Source organism: Equus caballus, chromosome 4 (assembly GCF_041296265.1).
Source record: "Equus caballus isolate H_3958 breed thoroughbred chromosome 4, TB-T2T, whole genome shotgun sequence".
NCBI lineage: Eukaryota > Metazoa > Chordata > Mammalia > Perissodactyla > Equidae > Equus > Equus caballus.
Genome location: NC_091687.1, coordinates 40,364,468 through 40,392,311, shown reverse-complemented (window position 1 = coordinate 40,392,311; position 27,844 = coordinate 40,364,468). Strand labels below are relative to the sequence as shown.

Below are 27,844 nucleotides of genomic sequence, written 5' to 3'. Positions count from 1 at the left end.
ACGTAAAATGTGTGAGGAAGTATTCCATCTTCTTCAACTTTTTGGAATAGTTTGAGAAGGATAGGCATTAAATCTTTGAATGTTTGGTAGAATTCTCTAGAGAAGCCATCTGTTCCTTGACTTTTATTTTTTGGGAGGTTTTTGATTACTGTTTCAATCTCTTTACTTGTGATTGGTCTGTTCAGATTCTCTCTTTCTGTTTGATTCAGTTTTGGGAGGTTGTATGAGTCTAAGAATCTATCCATTTCTTTAGATTGTCCAATTTGTTGGCATATAGTTTTTCTTAGTCATTTGTATTGGCATATAGTTTTACATAATCCTTTGTATTTCTGTGGTGTCCATTGAATTTCTCCTCTTCGTTTCTAATTCTATTTATTTGCACCTTCTCTCTTTTTTCTTAGTGAGTCTGGCTAAGGTTTTGTCAATATTCTTTCTCTTCTCAAAGAACCGTCTTTTTGTTTCATTGATCCTTTCTGCTATATTTTTTGTTTCCATTCCATTTATTTCTCTCTAATTTTTATGATTTCCCTCCTTCTGCTGACTTTGGGCTTTGTTCTTTTTCTAATTCTGCTAGGTGTAGTTTAAGATTGCTTATTTGAGATTTTTCTTGTTTGTTAAGGTGGGCCTGTATTGCCATGAATTTCCCTCTTAGGATCGCTTTTGCTGCAGTCCATATGAGTTGGTATGGTGTATTTTCATTCATTTGTCTCCAGATATTTTCTGATTTCTCCTTTAATTTCTTCAAGGATCCATTGGTTGTTCAGTAGCATCTTGTTTAGTCTCCACATATTTGTCACTTTCCCAGCTTTTTTTCTTGTAATTGATTTCTAGTTTCATAACATTATTGTCAGAAAAGAGCTTGATATGATTTCAGTCTTCTTAAATTTATAGAGGCTTGCCTTGTTTCCCAACACATGGTCTATCCTTGAGAATGTTCCACGTGCACTTGAGAAGAATGTGTGTTCTGCTATTTTGGATGGAGTGTTCCATATACATCTATTAAATCCATCTGGTCTACTTTTTTGTTTAAATCCACTATTTCCTTACTGACTTTCTGTCTGGATGATCTATCCATTGACATAAGCGGGGTGTTATGGTCCCCTACTATTATTGTGTTGTTGTTAATATCTCCTTTTAGGTTTGTTAATAGTTCCTTTATGTACTTTGGTGCTCCTGTGTTGGGTGCATATATATTTATAAGTGTTATGTTTTCTTGGTGTCCCTTTTATCATTGTATACTGCCCCTCTTTGTCTCTCATTGCCCGTTTCATCTTGAAGTCTACTTTGTCTGATACAAGTATGGCAATGCCAGGTTTCTTTTGTTTGCTATTAGCTTGAAGTGTCATCTTCCATCCCTTCACTCTGAGCCTGTTTTTGTGTTTGGGGCTGAGGTGTGTTTTCTGGAGGCAGCATATTGTTGGGTCTTGTTTTTTAATCCATCCAGCTACTCTGTGTCCTTTGATTGGAGAATTCAATCCATTTACATTTAGGGTGATTATTGCTATATGAGGGCTTAATGCTGCCATTTTATCACTCATTTTCCAGTTGTTCTGTACTTCCCTTGTTTCTCGTCCTATGTATTTCAGACTACCAATTCAGTTTGTTAGTTCTCTATGATGGTTTTCACCATTTTCTCTTTATTTATCATTTGTCTCTGTGTTCTAATTATTTGTTTAGTGTTTACCAAAGGTTTTCATAAAAGATCTTATAGACAAGATAGTCCATTTAATGATAACCTGTTTCCTTAGATTAAGCTGATTCCATGCCTTCCCTCTTCCCCTTCTAAGTTGTTGTTGTCACAACTTGTTCCATCTTGTGTTGTGAGTTTGTGGTTAAAATGATGAGATTATGTTTACTTTTGATATTTTCATTCCCTTTATCTCTAGTGTTATAATTAAGTGTTTGCTAACTGGTTCTGATAGAGAACTGCAATTTTCTGATTTTTTCTGCCTATTTATCTCCTTCCTCAATGCTTTGTAAACCCTTTCTCTTTTTTTCAGGTATGAGGGCCTTCTTGATCAATTCTTGTAGTTATGGGTCTTGTGGTGATGAACTCCCTCAGCTTTTGTTTATCTGGGAAAATTTTTATTTCTCCATCATATCTGAAGGATACTTTCGCTAGGTAGAGTAGTATTGGCTGAAAGTTTTTGTCTTTCAGAATTTTAAATATATCATTCCACTCTCCCCTAGCCTGTAAGATTTCTGCTGATAAATCCACTGAAAGCTTGATAGGGGCTCCTTTGTAAGTTATTTTCTTCTGCCTTGCTGCCCTTAGTATTTTTGCTTTGTCATTGACTTTTGCCAGTTTTACTACTCTATGCCTTGGGGAAGGTCTTTTTACATTGATATAATTAGGAGTTCTCTTCTTTGACTTGTATTTTCAGTAACTTTCCCAGGTTTGGGAAGTTCTCAGCTATTATTTCTTTGAACAAGCTTTCTGCTCTAGTCTCCCTCTCTTCTCCCTCTGGAATACCTATAATCCTTATGTTGCATTTCCTATTTGAGTTGGATATTTCTCGAAGAATTTCTTCATTTCTTTTTAGTCTTACTTCTCTCTCCATCTAAAGCATTCCTATATTTCTGTCCTGCAGTCTGCTGATTCTGTCCTCCGTAATATCAGCTCTGTTATTCAGGGACTCCAGATTTTTCTTTATCTCAAGCATTGTGTTTTCATCTCCAACATTTCTGATTGGTTTTTCTTTATAGTTTCAATCTCTTGTGAAGAATCCCCTCTGTTCATTAATTTTGTTCCTGTTTTCATTGAACTTTATCTGTATTTTCTTGTAACTCATTGAGTTTTTTTATGATAGCTATTTTGAATTCTCTGTAATTTAAATTTCTGTGCCTTCAGGATTGGTCTCTGGGTGCTTGTCATTTTCCTTCTGGTCTGGAGTGTTAATATATTTCTTCCTACTATTTGATGGCATGGTTTTTTGCCTTCATAGTGATATGAAGTGATGTTTTGCCTTTGCATAGTGATAGTATCTGGTCACAGCTTCCACCTGCCACCTTCCACCTGGGAGTGGGGTCAGCAGCTGTGTAGTCTGAGCCTGCCTTGATCCCTGTCATCTGTGCCTGTCCTTTGGATTCTGTGTTCACAGGGCCCATCAGCGATTGCCAGCTAGCTCACTCAGAGCTGCTGCTTTTCTAACCTATGTGCAGGCTCTCTGCACGCTGTGCTTGGGGAGGGGTGCTTTCTTTTATGTGTGTGATCCCAGGGGCATTCTCGCTCTGCCCTCGCTATCTGCTCTCTTGGAGTACTGGTTTGGTGAAGACACTCCTGCAATAGCTTAGCTACCTCTGTGTGGGGCTTTCCCTCAGTCTGTGAAGGAATTTGGAGAGTGAAAGTGTTCCCCTGGAGAGCTGCTCCTGCCTCCTCTTTTCTCAGAGCTGTGCCCTGGGTTGCCATCATTAGGGGAGGGGGAGGAGATCCCCCTAACTCCTTCCACTTCGTCCCAGGGGGTTCAGCGCCTCCACCTTCAGATGCGTGGGTCTCTCAGATGTCTTTTTTGTTGTGTGAATGTCCTCTGTTGGTTTATGAATGTCCTTTTTTTGTTGTATCTTACGAGGGAGAGTCTAAGAGAAGAGCTCATTCTTCTGTGATGCTTATGTCACTCCGTATTATTCTTTTTATAGAATGTGTTCAACAGAACTGCGTTTTGTTTGCTGATATTCTGTTGAGAATTTTTGCATCTAAGTTCATGAGTGATATTAGCCTATAGTGTTCCGTTTTCATACTGTCTTTGTCTGGTTTTGCTGTCAGGGTAATACTTGCCTCATGAAATGAGTTGAGAATTGTTCTCTCCTGTTCTGTTTTCTGGAAGAGATTGTATAAAATTGGTGTTCATTCTTCTTTAAATGTTTGGTAAAATCTCTAGTGAAACCATCTGTGCCTGGAGATTTCTTTATTGTTAACTTTTTAATTATAAATTCAGTTTCCTTAGTTGTCTATTTTATCTTGGCAGACATTTGGTAGTTTGTAGTTTTTGAGGAATTGGTCCATTTCTTCTAAGTTGTTGATTTTATGAGAATAAAGTTGTTTGTACTATTCTTTTATTATCTTTTAATGGCTTCAGAATCTACTGTGATGTCCTGTTTCCTGATATTGGTGATTTATGTCTTTTCTCTTTTTAATCTTTGTCAATCTTGCTAAAGATCACCTGCCCTTTTAAAGAGCTTACAGTTTTACTCTCTGCCAACGCATGTGTTGTTTCCACGGGTACAGTGTAGTCTTTGTGCTTTTTTTTCAAATAAAAATTTTAAGGCTTTTTCATTTCTCTTCACTTTTAACTTCAGTATAATAACTTGTTTCCCCATTAATAGCTCAGTTGCTTTCTTCTGGTTCTTATTTAAAGTATAGGAACTGCTCCAGTAATCTAAGTTTCCACCTTAGGAAACTAGAAAAAGCAGAGCAAATTAAATCCAGTGTAAGCAGAATAAAAGAAATAATAAGAATTTCCTGAAAACGGGAAATCAGTAGTGAAAAATCAATGAAACCAAAAGCTAGTTCTTTGAAAAGATCAATAAAATTGATAAGCCTCTAGCCAGGCTAAGAAAAAAAGAGGACACAAATTGCTAGTATCAGAGATGAAAGAGGGGACATCACTATAGCTCCCATGGACATTAACAGGATAATAAAGTAGTAATGATAATAGTAACGAACAATAGTCTGTGCCCACAAATTTGATAACCTAGATGAATGGACTAATTCTTTAAAAGACACAAGCTGCCAAAATTTACACAAGAAGTAATAGACAATGTGAAAGGCCTCTATTTATTAAAGAAATTGGATCAATAATTAATAACCTTCCAAACAGAAAGCACTAGGCCCAGAAGGGTTCAGAGGTGAATTCTGTCCAACACTTAAGGAAGAAATTATACCAATTCTGTACAGTCTCTTACAAAGGGAAATAGAAGCAGAGGCAATACTTCTGACTCCTTCTGTGAGGCCAGCATTACCCTAACACCAAAACCAGACAGACAGTATAAGAAAAGACAACTACAGACCACTATCTCCCATGAATATAGATGCAAAAGTCATCAAAAAATATTAGTAAATCAAATCAACCAATCTATAAAAATAACTATACACCTTGATTAAGTGGGATTTATCCCTGCTATACAAGGCTGGTAAAATATAGCAACTTCTCTCTGTGGTTTCTAGATTACCTGTCTGAAATTTCAAAATGCATCATCATGGTAGAATATTTATTTTGAGAAACCACTATCCTGCTGACTCAGAAACCAGCCTTCCACAGTCTTATATAAAGGTAGTATGGTTAATAGGTAGAGAAAGCAGAAGACCTGGATTTGAGTCCCACCTTGGTAATGTACTTACTGGCTGGGATCTTAGGCAGTTTAAGTTTCTGCCTTCTTAGGATTAACCTCACTTAAGGAAATAATATATGTGAAAGAGCATTGTAAATTAAAAAATGCTATACAGGGGCCAGCCCTGTGGCACAGTGGTTAAGTTTGCACGTCCCACTTCAGTGGCCTGGGGTTCGCCAGTTCGGATTCCAGGTGCGGACCCATGCACCACTTGTCAAGCCATGCTGTGGCAGGTGTCCCACATATAAAATAGAGGAAGTTGAGCATAGATGTTAGCTCAGGGCCAGTCTTCCTCAGCAAAAAGGAAGATTGGCGGCAGATGTTAGCTCAGGGCTCATCTTCCTCAAAAACAAACAAAAAAAAGTGCTATACAAATGTGAACTACTTTGAGTGAAGAGAAAAGGCCCTCTGACTAGGCAAAATGATTATGACAAGCAGGGCCTATACCCCAGCACCTCTAATTTCTGTTTCTTTCTTTTTTTTGGTGGGGGGGGGGGGAAGATTAGCCCTGAGCTAACTACTGCCAATCCTCCTCTTTTTGCTGAGGAAGACTGGCCCTGAGCTAACATCTGTACCCATCTTCCTCTGCTTTACATGTGGAACACCTACCACGGCATGGCTTGCCAAGCAGTGCCATGTCCACACCCAGGATCCAAACTGGCGAACCCCAGGCCACCAAAGCCCAACATGCACACGTAACCGCTGGGCCACCAGGCTGGCTCCCTAATTTCTTTTTCTTTGGAGCCCATTGATTTTAAATATAGATGCAATTTTGTAAACTATAATGATGGTAGTATTTGTTGAATACCTCTAAATTTCAGACATTGCACAACAAGCTTGGCTGGTTTTCCAGTCCACATTAACGAAAAACAAATATTAGAACTGGTGCAGGGCTGTTAAGCTAGACTAAACAAGAATGGTAAGAAATAACAGTAGATTGATTGTGGAAACTTATATTAAACAAACTATAAAAATATACCAATGTCCAGCCTTTCTATGGGGCACTATAGCAAAGTTTAGCAGAATTTTAAATATGCATACCTTTTCTTAATATTAAATATGCATAATTTTTGATATAGTAATTCCACTTCTAGAAATTTATCCTAGAAGTATAAGCTGACAAATGAGTAAACTTATATGTATATGTGTATTTATTTTAGCTTTACTTGTAATAATTAGAAATTGGAAGCAGCGTAAATATACACTAGGAAGGGGCTTGTTAAACATGTTATGGTTGAAGACATCCCCAATGTGGTGCACTAGGGAGCTGATACAGCTCTGTGTTGATAAAGAGGACAATGATTTATTATAAACCCGCATGAATACTGTAATCCCATCTTTATAAATTCACATAAAATGGATGCGTAGTGTCTAGAAGGATGATATGTGAAAACTATTGACAGTGGTTACTTCTCTGAGGTGGGATGATTACAGATTTTTTACCTTTCACGAGTGTCTAAGTCTTTATAATTATTTTGTTTTTTTGCATAGTGTGTTATAATCGGGAAAACAATAAAGGATTTACTTGAAAAAAGAAAGTGCACGTTGGATCAAATCCCTTTGTAGTCTCAAGTCACTTAGTATAATAGTAAACAGTTCTACCCACCTTAATAGTCTCTGAGGCCTGCACAGTACACTGGCTGGTGATCACAGTAATACTGTAAATAACCAAGAAACTGTCAACTAGAATTACAGTTAAGGTAATAGGGAAGTGGGTAAAAAATTTTTTCCATTAAAAATAGTTGAAATTAAATGAGAATAAATTTCATTTATCTAGAAAAATTATTTAATGTTCACATTATTCCCCTCCAGTAACAACTAATGAAACATTAGTTTTTAAAGGTAAAAGATTTAATTAGTAATGATTGTTTTAGCTAAAAAGTTGTAAAAAACAAATTAGATGTTCATTTTCTATCTATGCATCATAATAAACATGGGAAACAGCTAGCTCTTAGCAGCTTAAAAGAAAAACCATATTTTGGTAACACCTGCATATCTCACACAGCAACTAAACTGGTATATACTTTCTTTTTTTTTTTTTACTTTCTCAAAGCAAAGTATTATTATTTTAAGTATTATCTTATTATTGTTAATATTAGAAAAATTGAGATTGGAGCTGGAGTGGGGAAATGCCTCTTTTTATGGTGTTTATATTCCTGAGATTGTATTATCGTCTGTTAACCCTTGCCGAAGTTTATATAATTCTTGAATCCTGCCATTAAGGCTAGGAAGCTGGAGCCTTCTGGTTTCTTCATAAATATTATGTATTTTTCATTGCTGGACTTGAGTATTTAGGAAATAGTTCTTTCCCACTTATTCTGAAGTGCTCTCTTACAACTTCCTCAACCCAGGTTTTCACTCTTTCCTTTTAGTTTACTTTATGCTAAATGTCACCCACCACAATGTGATCCCAGAGTTCCAGGGATGTGGGTCTTGTTTTTTTTCCCCAGCTTTATTGAGATATAATTGATAATAACATTCTGTAGTATATCCTTGATTGATGAGCCTGAATCTTATTGGTTACTACAGTGACAGAAGCTATTTCTGTGATTGGATATATTGAGTGTTCTTATGAAGCAGTTATTTTCTAGGGGAGTGGAAAATCAACTTTAGCCAAGGCAATCTGTAAAGAAGCATTTGACATGTTGGATGCCCATGTGGAGAGAGTTGACTGTAAAGCTTTACGAGGTATGAATATGGCACACTCTACATAAATCCCTTTTTTGGTAGAAAGAGAAATAATGTTATTTAATGCTGTTAACCTAGTAAATACAAAAATTTAATCTTTATTTAACTTTTCTGTTTGTAAAGTGTATTCCTGGAAATCCCAACTTACACCACTCTGAGAAAGTTAATATTTAGAATATACTCTAATAGGTATAAATTATCTCTGAATCGCTATGGGAAATTGGTAGAGTGGTTGCCTCAGGGGAGGGAAAGTGGGTGGCTGTGGACAGCAAAGAGGAGAATTACAATTTACATATGTATTTTGTACTTTTAAAAGTCTTTAACATTTACATTATTATCTATTCAATTTAAAAAGAAAAGATTTTACTTCGGGTAATTTTCTTCTCTTTTTTTTCTTTTGCTGAAGAAGATTCACTCTGAGCTAACATCGGGGCCAGTCTCCCTCTGTTGTGTACGTGGGTCGCCACCACAGCATAGCTGCTGACGAGTGGTGTAGGTCTGTGCCTGGGAACCAAACCCGGGCTGCTGAAGCAGAGCATGCCAAACTTGGCTGGTCCCCTTAAGTAGTTAATTTTCTTTTCCCTTGGCTACCACTACCATATAGTCCCAACTAGTCATTGTTTTCATTTTTTTTATATCTAGTATACGATAAGAAACTGAGAAAGAGCTTCTGAGAGCCCATTACTTCATAGGATGTAAGGGTGGTTTTAGAGACATTGTCCATCTCCCAGCGTCCTGCTTGAAGCCACATGTGAAAATTTTGTTTTAGAGCTAAGTAACAGGAACTCTTTACATTGGCTTATGAATTGGTATGTTTTCTGGTCTTTGGAAGTTAAAACTTTGTAATTCACCAGGAAGATCGATGCCAAATTTGTGATTCAAATATAACAATTCTAGGATCTCTAGGCAGCTACATTTGTGTTCAATTTTATCTGAATCTCGATCCCCTACTCTCTTTTACATTTTCACACATCCTGCTTTTGTTTTATTATTATGTTGTAGGCCATCTGAAATTATGGAATGAAGCTACGTATAAATAAATATCTAAATACAGAAATTATAGTAGCATATCATATTCCTTTTTTCAGTTTTATAAAATTGAGGGCTTTGAGGCTGTATTAATTAAACCATGTTAATGATTAACAAAATTTCATGATTGGTGTATTAACAAAATATGGATCAAATTTTCTTTGTTAAATCAATGTTGAGCTTTTCTGATGCTTTCAGAAGGGCAGCCTGAACTTTCCCGGCCCTGAAATAACATTGAAACCATTTCTTATCTTCTGTATGAAGGAAAAAGACTTGAAAACATACGAAAAACCCTAGAGACAGCTTTCTCAGAGGCGGCATGGAGGCAGCCTTCGGTGGTTCTGCTGGATGACCTCGATCTCCTTGTGGGCTTGCCTGCTCTCCCGGAACACGAGCACAGTCCTGACACCGTGCAGAGCCAGCGGCTCGCACATGGTAACGCTTCTCCTCACTGACGTCAGGCCTTTTTCTTTTGTCAGACAGCATTTTTAGTCTTAATGGTAAATCTGCTCCCTTCAGAGAATGAACATGTGCTGTGTTCTGTGGTGCTTTGGGGGCCTCTGCTGCCGTTCTACAGTTGTCCTATATTAGCAAAGTCGGGAGACTAAGAGCAGTGTGAAAATTCTGCAACGTCATGGTTAGTCTTTTGGGGCCTTTTCATTCTCCTATACTTGTGAGAAATTGTTTAATTGGACAGATTTACTCTTGCTTTTGTTCATTTGACCAATATTTGTTGAATGCTTGTTCACAGTCTGTAGTCTCAAATTCTGGAGGGAAGGAAAAGCACACAGGCAGTTTTAGTGCAGAATACTGATAGTAATAATGATAGCTGCTGTATCTTGAGTGCTCTCTCTGGGCTACGGATTGCTTTGTATTCCACATGCAAATAATCTCTTGATTTTACGGACAAGTAAATGAAAATTCAGAGATGAATTAATTTGATCATGGTGACACAACTAGAAGGTAGTAGGATATGCTCTGCTAAAAATATATATAGGGTACAATAGGAGCACATACCCTAAATTGGGGGTGGTGTTGGGGGTAAGAAGTTATCTGGGAAGGATTTTAGGAGGATTTGGTAACTGAGATGAGTTTTGATGGAGGAGTAGGAATTAGCATGAAGCAGCTTCATGCTAATGAAGAAGCAAAGGAAGTGTGGTTCACAGGCAAATGCACAGAGGTACCAGAAATCCTGGCATCTTAGGGCCTGTTCCATTGCCTGGAGCTCAGAGTTCAAGGAGAGGATGAGGTGGGCGGGCTGGAGGTTTTGGCAGCATTCAGTTACCTCAAGATTCTTTTTTTTTTTTTGAGGAAGATTAGCCCTGAGCTAACTACTGCCAATCCTCCTCTCTTTGCTAAGGAAGACTGGCCCTGAGCCAACATCCATGCCCATCCTCCTGTACTCTATACATGGGACACCCACCACAGCGTGGCTTTTGCCAAGTGGTACCATGTCCGCACCTGGGATCCAAACCGGTGAACTCCGGGCCGCCGAGAAGCAGAACGTGCAAACTTAACCGCTGTGCAACTGGGCCGGCCCCTACCTCAAGATTCTTGAGAGCTGAAATAGATACAAAATGCAACCACAGTGGCTTGGGTTATTATGAACTAATGTTAATCTCACATTTTGAATCCTGTAGCATCTGCAAGACTTGTTAGTCTAGTGGTTAAAAGATTGCTGCAAATTTCTAGGTCAGGACAGAGATATATTTGAGTATTGCCTGTTTCACTTCCAACCTTGAACCAACCAAACCTTGCAAGACCTGGGGTGGAAAGAGATTGTTCAGGGAGTCATTGGAATATGAGCTGTATTTTGCATAATTAATATAACACAATATGGAAATTTATCATCCTTCCATAATGTTTATTTCAAACACTCCTTTTCATTTACTTTATAAGATCCAGAAGTAAGGAACCTCGCTAGGCATTGTTCTGTTTATACAGACCGAGTTTACAGTTCCTTCGCTGCCTCCATTTGATTGATTAGAGCCTAACCAATATTAGGTCCTCAGTAGATAAACCAGTGAGTGAATGGAAGATTTAATTTTAAAAGGTATGAAGGAGCCATACCATTCATACTCCACCTTAAACCTTGACTTTAGGTTATCATTATTTTTAATGAGTGTATAATTTAAAAATTTCACGTTTATATTTACTAAGCTTTTACACTATATTGCTTAATTCTAGCTTTGAATGATATGATGAAAGAGTTTATTTCCATGGGAAGTTTGGTTGCACTGATTGCCACAAGCCAGTCTCACCATTCTCTGCATCCTTTACTTGTTTCTGCTCAAGGCATTCACATATTTCAGTGCATCCAACATATTCAACCTCCTGATCAGGTAACATACTACTTGTGATGATTGTTGAAATATGTTTCTTTTTATATAAATTATTTTTCAATTTTATTAATGATTTATGGCTTTACACTTATGCTCATGTTAGTGATCTTAAGAATATTTAAAAGTTGACATTTGGTACATGTTTTGTTTAGATGCACAATTTTCATTTATAACCAACTGAAATGTTACTATATACTTTGCAAGGAAATGGCTTTTTTAAAAAAAATTTTTTTTGTGAGGAAGATTGGCCCTGAGCTAACATGTGTTGCCAATCCTCCTCTTAATGCTTGAGGAAGATTGTCAGTGAGCTAACATCTGTGCCAGTCTTCCTCTATTTTTTGTGTGGGATGCCACCACAGTGTGATTTGACGAGCAGTGCGAGGTCTGTGTCCGGGATCCGAACCTGTGAACCCCAGGCTGCGGATGCAGAGCGTGTGAACTTAACCACTACACCACTGGGCCAGTCTTGGAAATGGCTTTTTTGAAAACAGCATTTCTTATTTTTTTTTCTCCCATTAAAGTCTTCTTTTTCTATTTCATTTAAAAAGAAACAAAAACCCTAAAAATTCTGAACTTCCTCATTTCCCATAGATGAAATCTGTAAAGACGTCATGGAAATTAGAATTTTTTTCAGCTTTATTGAGCTATAATTGACAAATAAAATTGTATATATTTAAAGTGTACAACGTGATAATTTGATATATGTATACATTGTGGAATATTTACCACAATCAAGTTAATTAACACATCTGTCACCTCACACGGTTACCTTTTAAAAGCATTTCTTTTTAGTGAGAAATGTAAATAGACATCTTTTAAAAATTTGGTTAACTGAACTTTTTTTTACCTACACTAATATTCTGTGTCTACTACAATTCTGGCACCTATTTCCAAAGTGTGGGTTTTCCCCACCACCAAGCAGTTTTCAGACACCAGCTGGATGTGTTACAAGTCAGCTCAATTCTGACACACTCTACCCAGAGATAGCATCAGATCCCACAGGTTAAGAGTTCAGTCCTACAAGACTGCCCTCCACTCTAGATGCCAATCACGAGTCCAGGTTGTCACCTGTGCTTCTGACTCATTGGCTGTAAATCAGAGGTTCCTGTGACCCCCTCCTTGAGTTCAGTTAATTTGCTAGAACGGCTCACAGAACTCAGGAAAGTAGTTTACTCACTAGATTACCAGTTCGTTACAAGGGATATTAAAGGATACAAATCAGCTAGATGAAGGGAGATATATAGGGTGAGGTCCCAAACAAAGGAGCTGCTGTCCTTGCGGAGTTTGGGGACCGGCACGGTGGCACGTGGTTCATCAAGCTCTCTGAATTCCCTCCTTTTGGGTTTTAATGGAGACTTCATTACATAGGCATGATTGATTAAATCATTGGCAATTGGCAGTTGATACAACCTCTAGTCCCTCTTTCCTCCCTGGAAATCAGGGAATGGGACTAAAAGTTCCTGGTGCCCCTGGCAGCCAGCCCCCATCCTTAGGTGCTTTCCAAAAGTCACCTCATTAATATAAACTCAGATGTGGTTGAAAGGGCTTTGTTAGGACTATCAAGACACCTTTATCACTCTTATCACTTAGGAAATTCTAAGGTTTTAGGAGCTCTCTGCCAGAAATGGGGACAAAGACCAAATATATAATTCTTATTATAAGTCACAATATCACCCCTTTGGGGACTCATCTTCATGATGGTTTTAGTAGCAGTGAGCTCAAAAGAGTTTCTTGTGGGACTGGCCAGCACATTTTAACTTTTTATTTAAGATTCTTACCTAGCATCTACCCTAAATATTCAGATCCTGTGCTAATTAACTGTTATTGAAGAACAAAAGTATTACACCTGTTACTAAGCATAACAGAATAGTAGTGGTATTGGTCATTGAATATGTTTTTAGAAGTAAGTTTTATAGGAACAACAATAAAAACACTCTAAAAGGAACCAGATATTACTAAGAAGGCTTCTTACCCAAGAAAGAAATAGCAATCATTTATCAACGTGATTTTTTTTATGACTTTATTGAGATATAATTGAAGACCACAAACTTAGTATTTAAAATGTATAGTTTGATCAGTTTTAGCATATGTACACACCATGAAACCATCACCACAATTAAGGTAGCAAACATTTCCATCACTCCCAGAAGTTTCCTAGTTCCCCTTGGCAATCTGTCCCTGCCCCATTCTATCCGCAGACAACCACCAATCTGCTTTCTGTCACTGTAGATTCTGTCAACCTGATTTTTCTCAAAATATATGTACTAAAATTTACAGTTGAGTAAAATTAGAAATTTGAATTTTGTGTTTTTTCTTTAGGAGCAAAGATATGAAATTCTGTATAATGTAATAAAAAATAAACTGGACAGTGATATAAACAAATTCACTGCTCTTGACCTGCAACATATAGCTAAAGAAACTGAAGGGTTTGTGGCTAGAGATTTTACAGTGCTTGTGGACCGAGCCATTCATTCTCGTCTCTCCCATCAGAGTATATCCACCAGGGAAGGTATGTCTTACTATTAAAACCAAAATTTCGAATCTTCCTTCCATTGTGGAGGAATGTAATTGCAGTAAGGCAAGAATTAAATATACCCCATTTTAGTATTCAAATAGGTAGTTATTTGAGTAGAAAATTGGCATTTCCAGCTAAGTTGATGTTGTATTTTGAAACTTCATATATAAATATGACTACCAAAAGAACTTTTGTTTATTTTTAAACAGAATTAGTTTTAACAACATTGGACTTCCAAAAGGCTCTCCAAGGATTTGTTCCTGCATCTCTGCGAAATGTCAACCTGCATAAACCTAGGGACCTGGGCTGGGATAAGATCGGTGGATTACATGAAGTTCGACAGATACTCATGGATACTATCCAGTTACCAGCTAAGGTACTTAAAAAAAAAAGTGCTTACTCCCAGAAGAACCACTGAATCATTGGCTTTGGCTTTATTTGTTGGCTTGCCCAATCTCAGTTTGATTCAACAAGTATTTTCTGAGTTACCAAATAAATGTCCAGCACTATTTTTGGTACTGTAATAGATTTTTAAAGTATGTAATATACTCCTTGCCCATAAGAAACTTACAAAGAAAACTGGGGTGATATTTATAGTAAATACAATTTGATGTGAATTTCACAATTCTTTTGTTTTGCTTGAATCATTCAGATTTTACTATAGCAAATGAACTGTCAGCTGGAATTTGAACAGAAATAGACAGGAATAAGATGGGAGGTGGAAGTCATCTAGGTCCACAGAACTGATAGATTAAGCCAGATTTCTAGACTCTGGGTGTCAGTCCTGGAAAGGCAGAGTTAGAAGACAGCATTGATCAGGCAGATGGCAGGATAAAGGGGGCAGATGTAGATTGTTTTTCAGATCAGAAGGTAGAGTCTAGGAGTTAGCTTGTTTGAATCAGAAACCTGAGAGATAAGGATCATTGCATGATATCAGGGACCCATGCAAAGAGGTAAAGAAATGGGTAAGGACTCAGTGACAGGTAACTAGATGGCAAGTCCTGGGAACGGTGGCCAGTGGGGCCTGCGATACCCTGAGTGCAGTCCAGGACTGTGGGTTAAAGCCTGTTTGAGAGAACATGGGTAAGGAAGTATGTGGCAGCAGGATCGTGACCCTAAATGCTGGGTCTGGGCACCACGTATTAGCATCCAGATACTTGGAGGCCACCTGCATAACTGCTGACTTTGGGGCCTTTTTCAGATTAGAATGGAGGCAGGGATGGGGTTAGAATTTTGTCAACAGGTGGAACTAAATAAACATACCTAATTGAGGAGACCAGCATATTGCTGACACTAGCCTGATGTTTGGCTCACCTGTTCAGAACGTTTTCTTGCTCTCTGAGAAGTTGGTGATTTAGAAACTGAATTGCTTGTTCAGCATGGTGACACTTGGGAGATTTTACTGTCTGTTATCACTACATATGCTTCTCTATTATTTCTTTTCTTTCTTTGATTGAATATATTTGAATATGCATAGCTGTCATAACTTGCTCTGTCAACCATACAAGTAGAAGGTGGTATACTTGTTAAAAGATTGGTTTTTATTTTTTAATGTAGTACTTTTATAATGGTTAAAAAAATAAACAGGAAAAAATGGAAAGATATTCTTTTTTTTAATTTAATTTTATTTTGAGGAAGATTAGCCCTGAGCTAACATCTGGTGCCAGTCCTCCTCTTTTTGCTGAGGAAGACTGGCCCTGAGCTAACATCCGTGCCCATCTTCCTCTACTTTATATGTGGGACGCCTACTACAGCATGGCTTAACAAGCGGTGTGTAAGTCAGCGCCCGGGATCTGAACCAGCGAACCCCGGGCTGTTGAGTGGAACATGTGAACTTAACCACTGCGCCGTGGGCCAGCCCCGGAAAGATATTCTTGATGCAGTTATATGCATTTTGTGTAGAATGTGTTCCATGGTCCAATTGGGAAAAATCTGTGGTAGTTTCTTTGAATTCATTTATTGTTTTGAGTAGGAATTTTATTTTCTATTGTTGTACTGTTAATAAAGGTGGCAGTTTATTAACAGCTTTATTAACAGGAAAGTATCTGAATACTTTTTTCTATACCTTGCTCTTTGGCTCCTGCTTAGTCATTTGTTGAGCTTTTTGTTGTATTTTTATCATTTTATCATTTTTATCATATTTTTGTATTTTTCAGTACCCAGAATTATTTGCAAACTTGCCCATACGACAGAGAACAGGGGTACTGTTGTATGGTCCTCCTGGAACAGGAAAGACCTTACTAGCTGGAGTAATTGCACGAGAGAGTGGAATGAATTTTATTAGTGTCAAGGTATGTTTTGCATTTATCTTTCTTTCTCTTTTTTTTAATCGAGGTAAAATTTACATAACATAATTAACTATTTTAAAGTGTATGATTCAGTGGTATTTAGTGTATTCACAATGGTTTGTAACTACCACCTCTCTCTGGTTTCAAAACTTTTTCATCCCATTTCCCATACCCCCATCCCCTGGCAACCACTGATCTGCTTTCTGTTTCTCTGGATTTGCCTGTTCTGGATATTTCATATGAAAGGAATCATGCAATAGGTCACCTTTTATTTCTGGTTTCTTTCACTTAGCATAATGTTTTCAAGGTTCATTCAAGCTGTAGCATGTGTGAGTACTTAAGTCCTTTTTATGGCTGAATGATATTTCATTGTTTGGATATGCCACAGTTTGTTTATCCATTCATAATTGGTGAGCATTTGGATGTTTTTCACCTTTTGGCTGTCATAAATAATGTTGCTATATACATTTTGTGTACTACAAGTTTCTGTATGGACATATGTTTTCATTTCTTTTAAATATATACCTAGGAGTGTAGATGCTGGGTCATGTAGTAATTCTATGTGTAACTTTTTGAGGAATTGCCAAACTCTTTTTCACAGTGATTGCACCATTTTACATCCCTACCAGCAATGTACAAGTGTACCTATTCCTCCATATCCTCGCCAACACCATTTATGTTTCTTGACTGTGGGTTAGTCTCACGTTTGGAAAACCGGTAGGAGCAGTGATCCATCTGTTAGTTAAAGCTGTGTGGGAAATTGAATAATGATCCACCTCTCTTTTGTTGGGCTTTTTATGTTCCTAAGGCAAATCTTCATGCATTGTAAATAGAATTTTGCATAAATACTCAGGTAAAAGAGCAAACTATACTTGAAGGATGAGGAAAACCTAGAAAACTAGGGGCTGGAGACCACACTGAGGCAGGAAGCTGGGGTTTTTATAGTTCTATTATTTGTTGGCTGTATTTTACCTTTGCTTGTGTCACACTAGGTCAAAGTTTTTTCTGCTATAAGGTGAGTGTGGTAATTAAAGGTCATGCTGACAGATCATTTCAGGTAATGCCTCACAGTCCACCACTGGTGTGCTATTATGGTCTAGGGTCCGATATCTTATTTGCACAGTTTCAGCACCCCAACAATATTAGTTTACCAAAGAGTGATTAGATTTCAAGGCAAAGGAATCATATATTATAGCCTTATTCAAAGTTGATTTATAAACTGAAAGTCAGTTTAGTGATTTGCAATTGAGTTATGCCTACCTACACCTCTTTTTATACATTTTTTGTGAGCTAGTTACATGGGTACCCTGGCAATGATGGAGAAACACTGTAACTTTTAAATTTTCTTAACGTTTTTTCTGGATTCTGAGATAACTATGACCATACTCTTCTTTTTTACTTGTCACTAGAATATAGTTTCACTATTTTTTTTAAAAACGTACTATTTTCCAAGTAATAGGGATGTAAGGTACAGCATAGGGAATATAGACAAAAATATTGTAATAACTTTGTATGGCAACAGATAAGGTTACCAGTCTTATAAGGGTGATGGTAATGTATATAAATGTCAAATCACTATGTTGTACACCTGATACTTTATGCAATTTTGTATGTCAACTATACTTCAATTTTAAAAAAAGGATTAAGTGACAAATGTAAAGGGTGCCTTGCACAGTGACTTGCACCTGGTACATAGGAGGTGCTCAATGAATGTAAGGGAAAACATCTCCCCCCACAACAACTTCTTTTCAAGATGAAACTTGTGAATATTACTGTATTTTAGATTGTTCTGTTAGGGAGGATGTCTTATCCCCTTTAGTAACTCTTCAAATTGTAATTTGGGATGAGTTCTCAATGGAAAGGTTTCAGCAGAGAGGTAATTCTCTCTGGATGGGTCAGGGTGGATCTTAGGAGGCATGCTTCAAAGATGGGGGCCTTTCCCTGACCCCATTATGTTGCTTTGTTCCTAACAATTTGCCTTAGTTATTTCTTGTTCCATCCTCTATAGCTCTCTGACTGTATTGAGGAAATTAAAGTCATTCATGTCTCATTACATATTTTTTGGAGTCTCCAAAGTTTTGAGATAGATGGCACATTTTCCCTTTTTAAACCACTCTTTACTAAACAGTTATTCAGTACTTATTATGTGGCAAACACTGTTTTTGGCACTGGGGATTCAGTAGTGAACAAAACTGCATTTTTGGAGCTTACATTCTACTAGTGGAGAGAGACAGTAAACAGCCACATTCAGTATATAATCTGGCATCAGGTGGTGGTAGGTACTATGTGGGAAGACAAGCGGGTTAAGGAGGTACACAGTAATTGGAGTGGTCATAGATGGGGTTGTCAGTCAAGGCCTTTCTGAGGCTGCGGCATTTTGCCTGAGATCTAAATGAAATGAAGCAAGGAGCCATGAGACTAGCTGCGGACAAATTCTAGGTAGAGGAAACACCAAGAGAAGAAATTGTGGTATGATATTTATTCAAGCCATATAATTTTTTAAATGTATTTGAGAGATATCCATTTAATCATATTAAACTTTTTCCATGACTGCATTTAGACTTAGTCATAAACAAAAATTATATTTTGTTATTAAATAATTTTATCTTAATTCTAATTTAATTTTATTTTATCTAATAGGGACCAGAGTTACTCAGCAAATATATTGGAGCAAGTGAAAAAGCTGTTCGGGATATTTTTATTAGGTTGGTTCCCTACGAATGGTTTTTTAAGTAACTAACTATTATTATGTATCAGTCAATACTTTTTGGTCTTGTTTTTTGAATAACTGATGTTTGAAACTTGTGATTTATGTGGATCATTAATAAACTAAAGAACAAAGATTCTGTTTCACCAAAACCACTTAAATGGTAAACATTTTGATATTAAATTTTGGAAATTATTTGGGTTTTTTTTTATAAAGATTTTATTTTTTTCCATTTTCTCCCCAAAGCCCCCCGGTACATAGTTGTGTATTCTTCATTGTGGGTCCTTCTAGTTGTGGCATGTGGGACGCTGCCTCAGCGTGGTTTGATGAGCAGTGCCATGTCCGCGCCCAGGATTCGAACCAACAAAACACTGGGCCGCCTGCAGTGGAGCACGTGAACTTAACCACTCAGCCACGGGGCCAGCCCCAGTATATTTTTATAATAGAAATATTCCTGAAATGCTGAAAGTGGAATCATGAGTGGTTATTCAAAGGAATCTCAAAGTAGATCCTTTTATGAAGCACATAATTACTCTAGTTTCTCTCTTTTATAAATTAAGATTCCATGTGGCCAACTTAATTAAAATAGAGTAATAGAGTGTAACTATTATGGCATTTATATAAAAATACATGAAATATATATAAGAATATAGAAGCTAATATTTAAGAATGAAAATAATTATTTAAATGTGATGGGATTATAGGGAGTTTTTAAATTAAAAAGCTACTTTTTTCTGTTCTTCTAAAATTTTATTATAAAATATGAAATTGGAAGAATATGTATATAATGTATATGTACATTTTAAAGAAGAAGAATAATAAAATGAACTCTTGTGTATCCACCACCCAATTTAACAAATAGAACATTATCAGGAAAATGTTATTACAGATAAAGACAATCACCGTGTATTCACCAAAGGTTCAATTTACCAGGAAGATATTACAATTCTAAAATTGTATCTGATATTCTAGCTTCAAAATATTTAAGCAAAAATTGACAGAACTGCAAAGAGAAATTGACAAATCCACCTTCATAGTAGAAGGTTTTTAACACACTTCTCAGTAATTAGTTACACTAAGGTGAAGAAAATAGTAAAAATTTAGAAGATTTAAATAACATATTCAACAAGATTGATCTAAGCACCCAACAACTGGAGAATATGCATTCTTTTCAAGCACACCTGGAACGTTTTTGAAAATTGGCCAAACTTCAGGCCATACCTAGCAATTGCAGTAAGTTTCAAAAAAAACAATATCATACAGACTCTATTCTCTGAAAACACACATAAGTTAAAATAAACAACAAGAGGATATTAAAAAAAACAAACTCTTCTGTATAATTCATGGGTTTAAGAAAAGATCATAATGGAAAACACTTGGCACTAAGTAATAATGAGGATGCTGTTTATTAAAACTTTTAGATGTTGCAAAACTTAAGGAAAATTTATAGCGTTAAATTTTAGAAATGAAAAAAGTTCAGTTGAAAGTTAATCACTAGGTATCCATCTCATGAATTTAGATATAGATATAATTTAGAAAATATAGATATAAACTTAATAAATAAAAAGGGAAGTAATAAAGAGCAAAAACTAGTGAAATAGAAAACAATTCAACAGAAAAGTTCACAAACCCAAATATTTCTTGAAAGCCTAGTACAATTGATAGAACTCCAGTGAGATTGATCAAGAACAAAGCAAGCATGAATAAACAATATTAAGGATAAAAAGGGGGACACGACTAAAGATATACCAGAAATGTAAAAGATAATAAGGGAATATTTTCAAATAATATAATGAACTTTATGCCGATACACTTGAAACTTGGATGACACAGAGGAAAAGTATAATTGGCCAAAATATAGCAAAGAAGAAACAAAATCTGAATAGACCTGTAACTATAGAAAAAAATTGTCACTGGTTAAAAATCTTTACACAAATCAAACATGAGACCCAGCTGGTTTTCTAGGAGAGTTTTGCCAAACATTCAAAGAGATAATTCTAGTCTGTTGTTGGCCCCAGAAGACTTATCTCACTTGCCGTGTGTTTAATGAGATGTTTGTTGGTTTTTTTCAATCAGCTTGACAGGTGTTTTGTAATAGGGGTGATTCTTCAGACATCTAGTCCACTCTCTTACCAGCGCTGGAATTTATATTCTCTTATTTTAATTAAAACAAAGTTAGTTAATAAATTAATAAAGTTAAAAATCAATTCAAATTAGAAAAAAGTGTAATATACGCAAGTAAAATATACTTTATAAAAAGCCCTGTCAAAACGATGTGAAAATAATGAGCTTGCCAGATTTTAAATGGAGAAAAGAAATGAATAGGCATTTCACAAAAGAAGTAAAAGTGGCATACAATCATATATCACTTAACGACGGGGATACGCTTTTTGAAATGTGTCATCAGGTGATTTTGTCATTGTGTGAACATCATAGAGTGCACTTACACAAACCTAGATGGTATAGCCTACCGCACACCTAAGCTATATGGTACTTATCTTATGGGACCACTGTCGTATATGCAGTCTGTTGGTGACTGAAACGTCATTACTTGGAGCATGACTGTCTAAAAAAAAATGTTTACTTGTACTGTAATAAGAATCAAAGAAACATTTCGCTTCTTGAATAAGTTTCTGGGTTTTGTTTTAGTTCTTGTCCAGAAGGCATGAGTCTTAGGCAAACACCTTGACCTAAGAGCCAGTTTGCTAAAAACAAGGATAATTATATATGCCTTGCCTTCTTTAAGGATTTGGTATGAAGATTTAAGTAAATACATATATATGTGTGTGTATACAGATATATGTATTTATATTTGTATAAATAAATATATATTATATATATTTATATTTATTTACAAGTATTCATATATAAGTTACTTTGCAAACTCTATTCAAATATGAAATATTGTGTTTTTCTCAGAGCACAGGCTGCAAAACCCTGCATTCTTTTCTTTGATGAATTTGAATCCATTGCTCCTCGACGAGGCCATGATAATACAGGAGTTACAGATCGCGTTGTTAACCAGTTGCTGACCCAGTTGGATGGAGTAGAAGGCTTACAGGGTAATAACTGTAAATACAGAGATATCATTATAACAAAATTTCGGCAGGATTTAGTGAAGAATTTTTACTTTTTTTCCCCAGGTGTTTATGTATTGGCTGCTACTAGTCGCCCTGACTTGATTGACCCTGCCCTGCTTAGGCCTGGCCGACTAGATAAATGTGTATACTGTCCTCCTCCTGATCAGGTGACAATTTCATATTTAGAGTCCAAAACCCAACAATGCTACACTCTTTGCTTGTGAACTTTACTTATGCCAGGTAATGGCAGTTATCCTTAGAAGACCAGCTTTAGGCAAAGGCCTTGGTCATTGTTTGCTCACAGCATGAAAAGATTCTGAACTAGATGCAAGTGATTTCCATGCAAGTCTGAGAACTTTATAATCTTTCAGTATTGACCAACTGGAAAAAAAAGGAAGGAAACTAAAGTATTTCATGTCAACATTCCCTGTGTTCCAAGACCACACCCCTCTTATCCTGACAAAAGACTCTGGTACAGAATCAAGCATATGGCTAGTAAGCATATAAGCAGGTTACATAGAGAGAGGATTTTTAACAGTTCCAAGTCCTGTGTCGTTTCATCTCTTGTTCCAAATTTACAAATTAATGAATAAATGAGTGAAAGGACAAGTAGAGAAATGAGTAGTCAAAGGTATAAAATAATCTAAATATATGTCATATGTAGCTATTAGTTAAATTATTCTAATTTTCCTTTTGAAACACTTTTTTGGCACATTTGCCCAAATCTAGAAAATAAGCACTGTCTGAATAAGAAATGACTTAGACTGAATAGTTAAGATTGTTGTTTTTCATTTGTTTTTCTCCCTATATTCTTTCTGTTAGGGGAAATGTTCCAAGAATACATAGCAGACTAGTGGTACATTTCTCAAGTTAACTTGTAAAGCTTATTAGATTATATAAAGTTAATTTATTAAAAATCATAAGATACGTAGTTTAAAATAATACTTAATTTTATTTGTTAAATCAATTAGTTTTTCTCCCTTCAGGTGTCACGTCTTGAAATTTTAAATGTTCTCAGTGACTCTCTACCTCTGGCAGATGACGTGGACCTTCAGCATGTGGCGTCAGTAACTGACTCCTTCACGGGAGCTGATCTCAAGGCTTTACTTTATAATGCCCAGTTAGAGGCCTTACATGGAAGGCTGTTGTCCTGTGGACTCCAAGTAAGTTATAGCAGGAGATCGTTACTATGGTGTTTTACGAGCATGAGGTGATAAGAGCAGCTCAAGGTCAAAATTTCAACCTTCAAAGATCCTATTTTTTAACAACTCGGGTAAAACTGTATAGAAATTTACCTTTAGTCGAATGTTCCATAGTTGGAATATTGGCTTTGCAGAGAATTTGTAATTATGCAGAGTTGGTGTCCATTTCTTTAATATTACCTTACTGTTGGCAAAATATTTTGGTGTGTGGAAGGATATTATTTAAATTGGGATATCATGAATTAGACAGTATAAACAAAAATACTGTGGTTTTTTTGTTTGTCTTGTACTTTAATTTTTAAAAAATAATCGAAGTTTGTTATTTTGAAGCTCAAATTGTCCCAGATCAAGCCAATAGGAGCTGCTTTGGGATGGTTTCTGTGTCTTTTTGATATGTCCTCATAATTCTTTGATCCCTTACTTATTTCCTGATACAAGAAGGTCTTCCAGGTTTATCTTGTACTTTCTGTACTTAGCCCTATAAACAGCCTTTTCTCTAAGGATAGTATTTTGATTTTAACTTTTGCAGCAGATAATTTGAGTTCTACTACGTTGTGGATTTTACCACATATTTTCTAGGAAAGATTTTCCTGTATACTCTTCTCCCTTACATTTTGTTGGAGATTCTTGCAGGGCCTAAAGTTCCTAAATCAGAAACTATCAAGTTTTTGCTATCTATTTTGGCAAGTCATTATGGTTCGGTTTTTTTACTGTTTTGGGATGGAATGTTCTATATATATGTATTAAGTCCATCTGGTCTAGTTTTTCATTTAATTCTACAATTTCCTTGTTGACTTTCTGTCTGGATGGTCTGTCCATTGGTGTTAGTGGGGTGTTGAGGTCTCCTACTATTATTGTATTGTTATCTCCTTTTAGTTTTGTTAATAGTTGCTTTATGTACTTTGGTGCTCCCGTGTTGGGTGCATATATATTTATATGTGTTATGTTTTCTTGGTGGAGTGTCCCTTTTACCATAATATACTGCCTCTCTTTGTCTCTCTTTACTTGCTTTGTCTTGAAGTCTACTTTGTCTGGTATATGTATGGCGACACCTGCTTTCTTTTGTTCACTATTAGCTTGGAGTATCATCTTCCATCCCTTCACTCTGAGTCTGTTTTTGTCTTTGGGGCTGAGGTGTGTCCTGGAGGCAGCATATTGTTGGGTCTTGTTTTTTAATCCGTGCTGCCACTCTGTGTCTTTTGATTGGAGAATTCAACCTATTTACATTTAGAGTGATTATTGAAATGTGGGGGCCTGATGCTGCCATTTTATTGCTCGTTTTCTGATTGTCCTGAATTTCCTTTGTTTCTCGTCCCATGTATTTCGGACTACCAGTTCAGTTAGGTAGTTTTCTATGCTGGTTTTCTTAGTTTCCTCCTTATTTGTAATTTGTGTCTCTGTTCTAATTATTTGTTTAGTGGTTACCATATGGTTTGTATACAACATCTCATAGATGAGATAGTGCATTTCCTGATAGCCTCTTATTTCCTTGGACTGAGCTGGTTCCATCCCTTTCCTTTTCCCTTTCTAGGTTGTTATTATCACATCTTTTTCTCTTCTTGTGTTGTGAGTTTGTGGTTAAAATGAGAAGATTATATTTATTCTTGATGTTTCTCTTCCCTTTATCTTTAATATTATATTTAAGCATTTGCTAACCTGTTCTGATGGAGAGCTGAAACTTTCTGATTTTGTCTTTCTATTTATCTCCCTGCTCAGGGTTTTGTAACCCCTTTCCTTTTTTTTCCTTTTTTTTTCAGGTATGAGGGCCTTCCTGAGGATTTCTTGTATGGGGGGGGAGGGGTCTTGTGACAATGAACTCCCTTAACTTTTGTTTATCTGGGAAAGTTTTTATTTCTCTGTCATATCTGAAGGATATTTTCACTGGGTAGAGTATTCTTGGCTGAAAGTTTTTGTCTTTCAGAATTTTGAATATATCATTCCACTCTCTCCTAGCCTGTAAGGTTTCTGCTGAGAAATCTGCTGACAGCCTAATAGGGGTTCCTTTGTAGGTTATTTTCTTCTGCCTTGCTGCCCCTAGTATATTTTCTTTGTCCTTGACTTTTGCCAGCTTTACTACTGTATGCCTTGGAGTTGGTCTTTTTACATTGGTGAAGTTTGGAGATCTATTGGCTTCTGTCACAGGGATTTCCAGCTTCCTCCCCAGGTTTGGGAAGTTCTCAGCTATTATTTGTTTGAACAAGCTTTCTGCTCCATTCTCCTTCTGTTCTTCCTCTGGGATACCTATAATCCTTATGTTGCATTTCCTAATTGAGTCATATATTTCTCTGAGAGCTTCTTTATTTCTTTTTAGTCTTAGTTCTCTCTTCTCCTCTCTCTGAAGCATTTCTATATTCCTGTCCTCTAATCTTCTAATTCTGTCCTCCATATTATCAGCCCTACTGTTCAGGGATTCCAGATTTTTCTTAATCTCATCCATTGTGTTTTTTAACTCCAACATCTCCAATTGCTTCTTCTTTATAGTATCAAGCTCTTTTGTAACATAGCTTCTGAACTTGTTGAGTTGTCTATCTGTATTCTCTTTTAACTCATTGAATTTTTTAATGATAATGATTTTGAATTCTTTGTCATTTAGTCTATAGATTTCTGTGTCTTCAGGATTGTTTGCTGGGTACTTGTCATTTTCCTTCTGTTCCAGAGATTTAATATATTTTTTCATACTGCTTGATGGCATGGATTTGTGCCTCTGCATAGAGATAGAGTTTGGTTACTGCTTCCACTTGCTGCCACTGGGGGGGAGGGGGTGGGAGCTGTGTAATCTGTGCCCACTAGGATCCCCATCAGCTGTTCCTGACCAAGCCTGGGCCACTCCTTGGGATGGCAGTGGCCCTGTGGGGTCTCCTGTCAACTGTGGGAACAGTCACATGGGGGCTTTGGGTTCCTGCTGCCTGCTCCCACAAACCCACCTAGAAATGCTCCCTCCTTAGGGACTGCAGCATTGTTATGGGCTTTCAAGGCAGCTGAGAGCTTGTTTGCCCAGGCTTGCAGCTTTGCTGCCATCTGGTCCCACTGGATCTCGCTTGCACCCTCAGGGCCTTAACAGAGCTATGGGCATCTAATGCACCTGGCAGGTAGCTCACCCAGCCATTCTGTGTCTGCTCCTAGGCCACCCAGCCTTTGTGCTTGGTGGGCAGGGCCTCTCTACTGGGCTGAGCTGAGACTCTCCCTGGGGCCACTGTGGGACTGTGGATTTTCCCACTGGACCAAGGAGCCATCATGCTGGGGCTCTTGATTGTCACCACCCACTTGCACAGTCCTGCTGGATGGATCTCACTTTCCCCCTTGGGGCTGCGGCAGGGCTACGTGTGTTTAATGCAGCTGGCGGTTAGCTCGTGCAGGTTACTGCCTCTGCTCCCAGGTCACCCAGCCTTTGTGCTTGGTGGGCTGGGCCTCCCTACCAAGTCTGAGCCCAAGTCATTCCCTGGGGCTGCAGTGGGACTGTGGATTTTCCCAGTGGTCCAAAGAGCAGTCATGGGGAGCTTATGGCTGTAGTCACCTGTTTCCTCAGTTGCGCCGATGCGCACACCCACCCTTGGGGCCACAGCAGTACTATGAGCACTTCAGCCGGGAGAGAGTCGCTTGCGGGTACTGCGCTGTCTGAGGGCCAGGGAGTTCTCACCTATCTCCACCTCTTCCCTGGGGGTAGTCTATCCACCTTCTGATGTATGGCAGCGTGGGTCTCTCAGGCGTCCTGCAGTGCTGTGTGAGTATCCTCCGTTGATCAATGAATGTCCATTTAGTTGTAGTTCGAAGGGGGAGAGACAAAGAAAACTGCTCACTCTGCCATGTTGCTGACATCACTTTCCTAAAGTTCTTCCTCCCCCACCTTTCACTACCAGAAAAGGTATTTATTTGTAAAGCGCTCTATAAAAATAAGGCACTCTATAACATGATTGGGTCATCATTTCAGAGTAGAAAAATATGAATTGAAAGACATAAAAATAAAATCCAGAAGGCTGAGTCCTAGTTTTGTTACAGAATTTTTGGGGAGGCGGTTGGCAAATTACACATTCCATCTTATCTTTCCTTATTTTAATAGTTAAAATTTTATTATATGCCCCAGAACCATTAGAGAATTAATAAGAGCTTTTTTGAAGAATGCCTCGAGTTTCATTCTCCTGGTCTGTTAGAATACTGTCTGTGTTGTTTTTTTCTGAGCTGTGGATTACTTAGATCTTGACAACTGGTTGTCCTTTTGTGTGTTTTAGGATGGCAATTCCAGCTCTGATAGTGACCTAAGTCTGTCTTCAATGGTTCTTCTTAACCACAGCAGTGGCTCTGATGATTCAGCTGGAGATGGAGAATGTGGCCTAGAGCAGTCCCTTGTTTCTCTCGAGACGTCTGAGATGCTTCCAGATGAATCAAAATTCAATATATACCGGCTCTACTTTGGAAGCTCTTATGAATCAGAACTTGGAAATGGAACCTCTTCTGATTTGGTACCTTGTGCAGTCGTCATTGTACACTTCTGAAATGTAAAACCGTATGTTGGTGTAAACTGGACAGTGATTTATCTCCTAACCAGCCCCACATGTTCTTTCTGGTTGGTTGGTTCTTCAGTAAAATAGTCTTGGTTTTCTTACATACACTAATTAGTGGTTTTCATTCCTTGTTAAGAACTATAAGACAGAACTGGCAGAAAGGGGA

At 37.3% G+C, this 27,844-nt stretch overlaps 1 protein-coding gene across 4 annotated transcripts in view; it reads left to right on the top strand.

The window, feature by feature from the left end:
* PEX1 (peroxisomal biogenesis factor 1) overlaps window positions 1-27,844 on the top strand; it is a 52,782-nt gene that overhangs the window by 20,423 nt on the left and 4,515 nt on the right. For all 4 annotated transcript variants that reach the window (XR_011438177.1, XM_014739011.3, XM_023639190.2 and 1 more), the window contains exons 11-21: window positions 7,920-8,016; window positions 9,310-9,480; window positions 11,233-11,387; window positions 13,707-13,896; window positions 14,112-14,278; window positions 16,059-16,193; window positions 18,831-18,895; window positions 21,817-21,959; window positions 22,041-22,144; window positions 22,964-23,140; window positions 27,406-27,636. Coding sequence is in view for 3 of the 4 variants with exons in the window: in XM_014739011.3 (XP_014594497.2) it covers window positions 7,920-8,016; window positions 9,310-9,480; window positions 11,233-11,387; window positions 13,707-13,896; window positions 14,112-14,278; window positions 16,059-16,193; window positions 18,831-18,895; window positions 21,817-21,959; window positions 22,041-22,144; window positions 22,964-23,140; window positions 27,406-27,636 (1,635 nt within the window). In the remaining variant the exon portion in view is untranslated. The remainder of the gene's footprint in view (window positions 1-7,919; window positions 8,017-9,309; window positions 9,481-11,232; window positions 11,388-13,706; window positions 13,897-14,111; window positions 14,279-16,058; window positions 16,194-18,830; window positions 18,896-21,816; window positions 21,960-22,040; window positions 22,145-22,963; window positions 23,141-27,405; window positions 27,637-27,844) is intronic.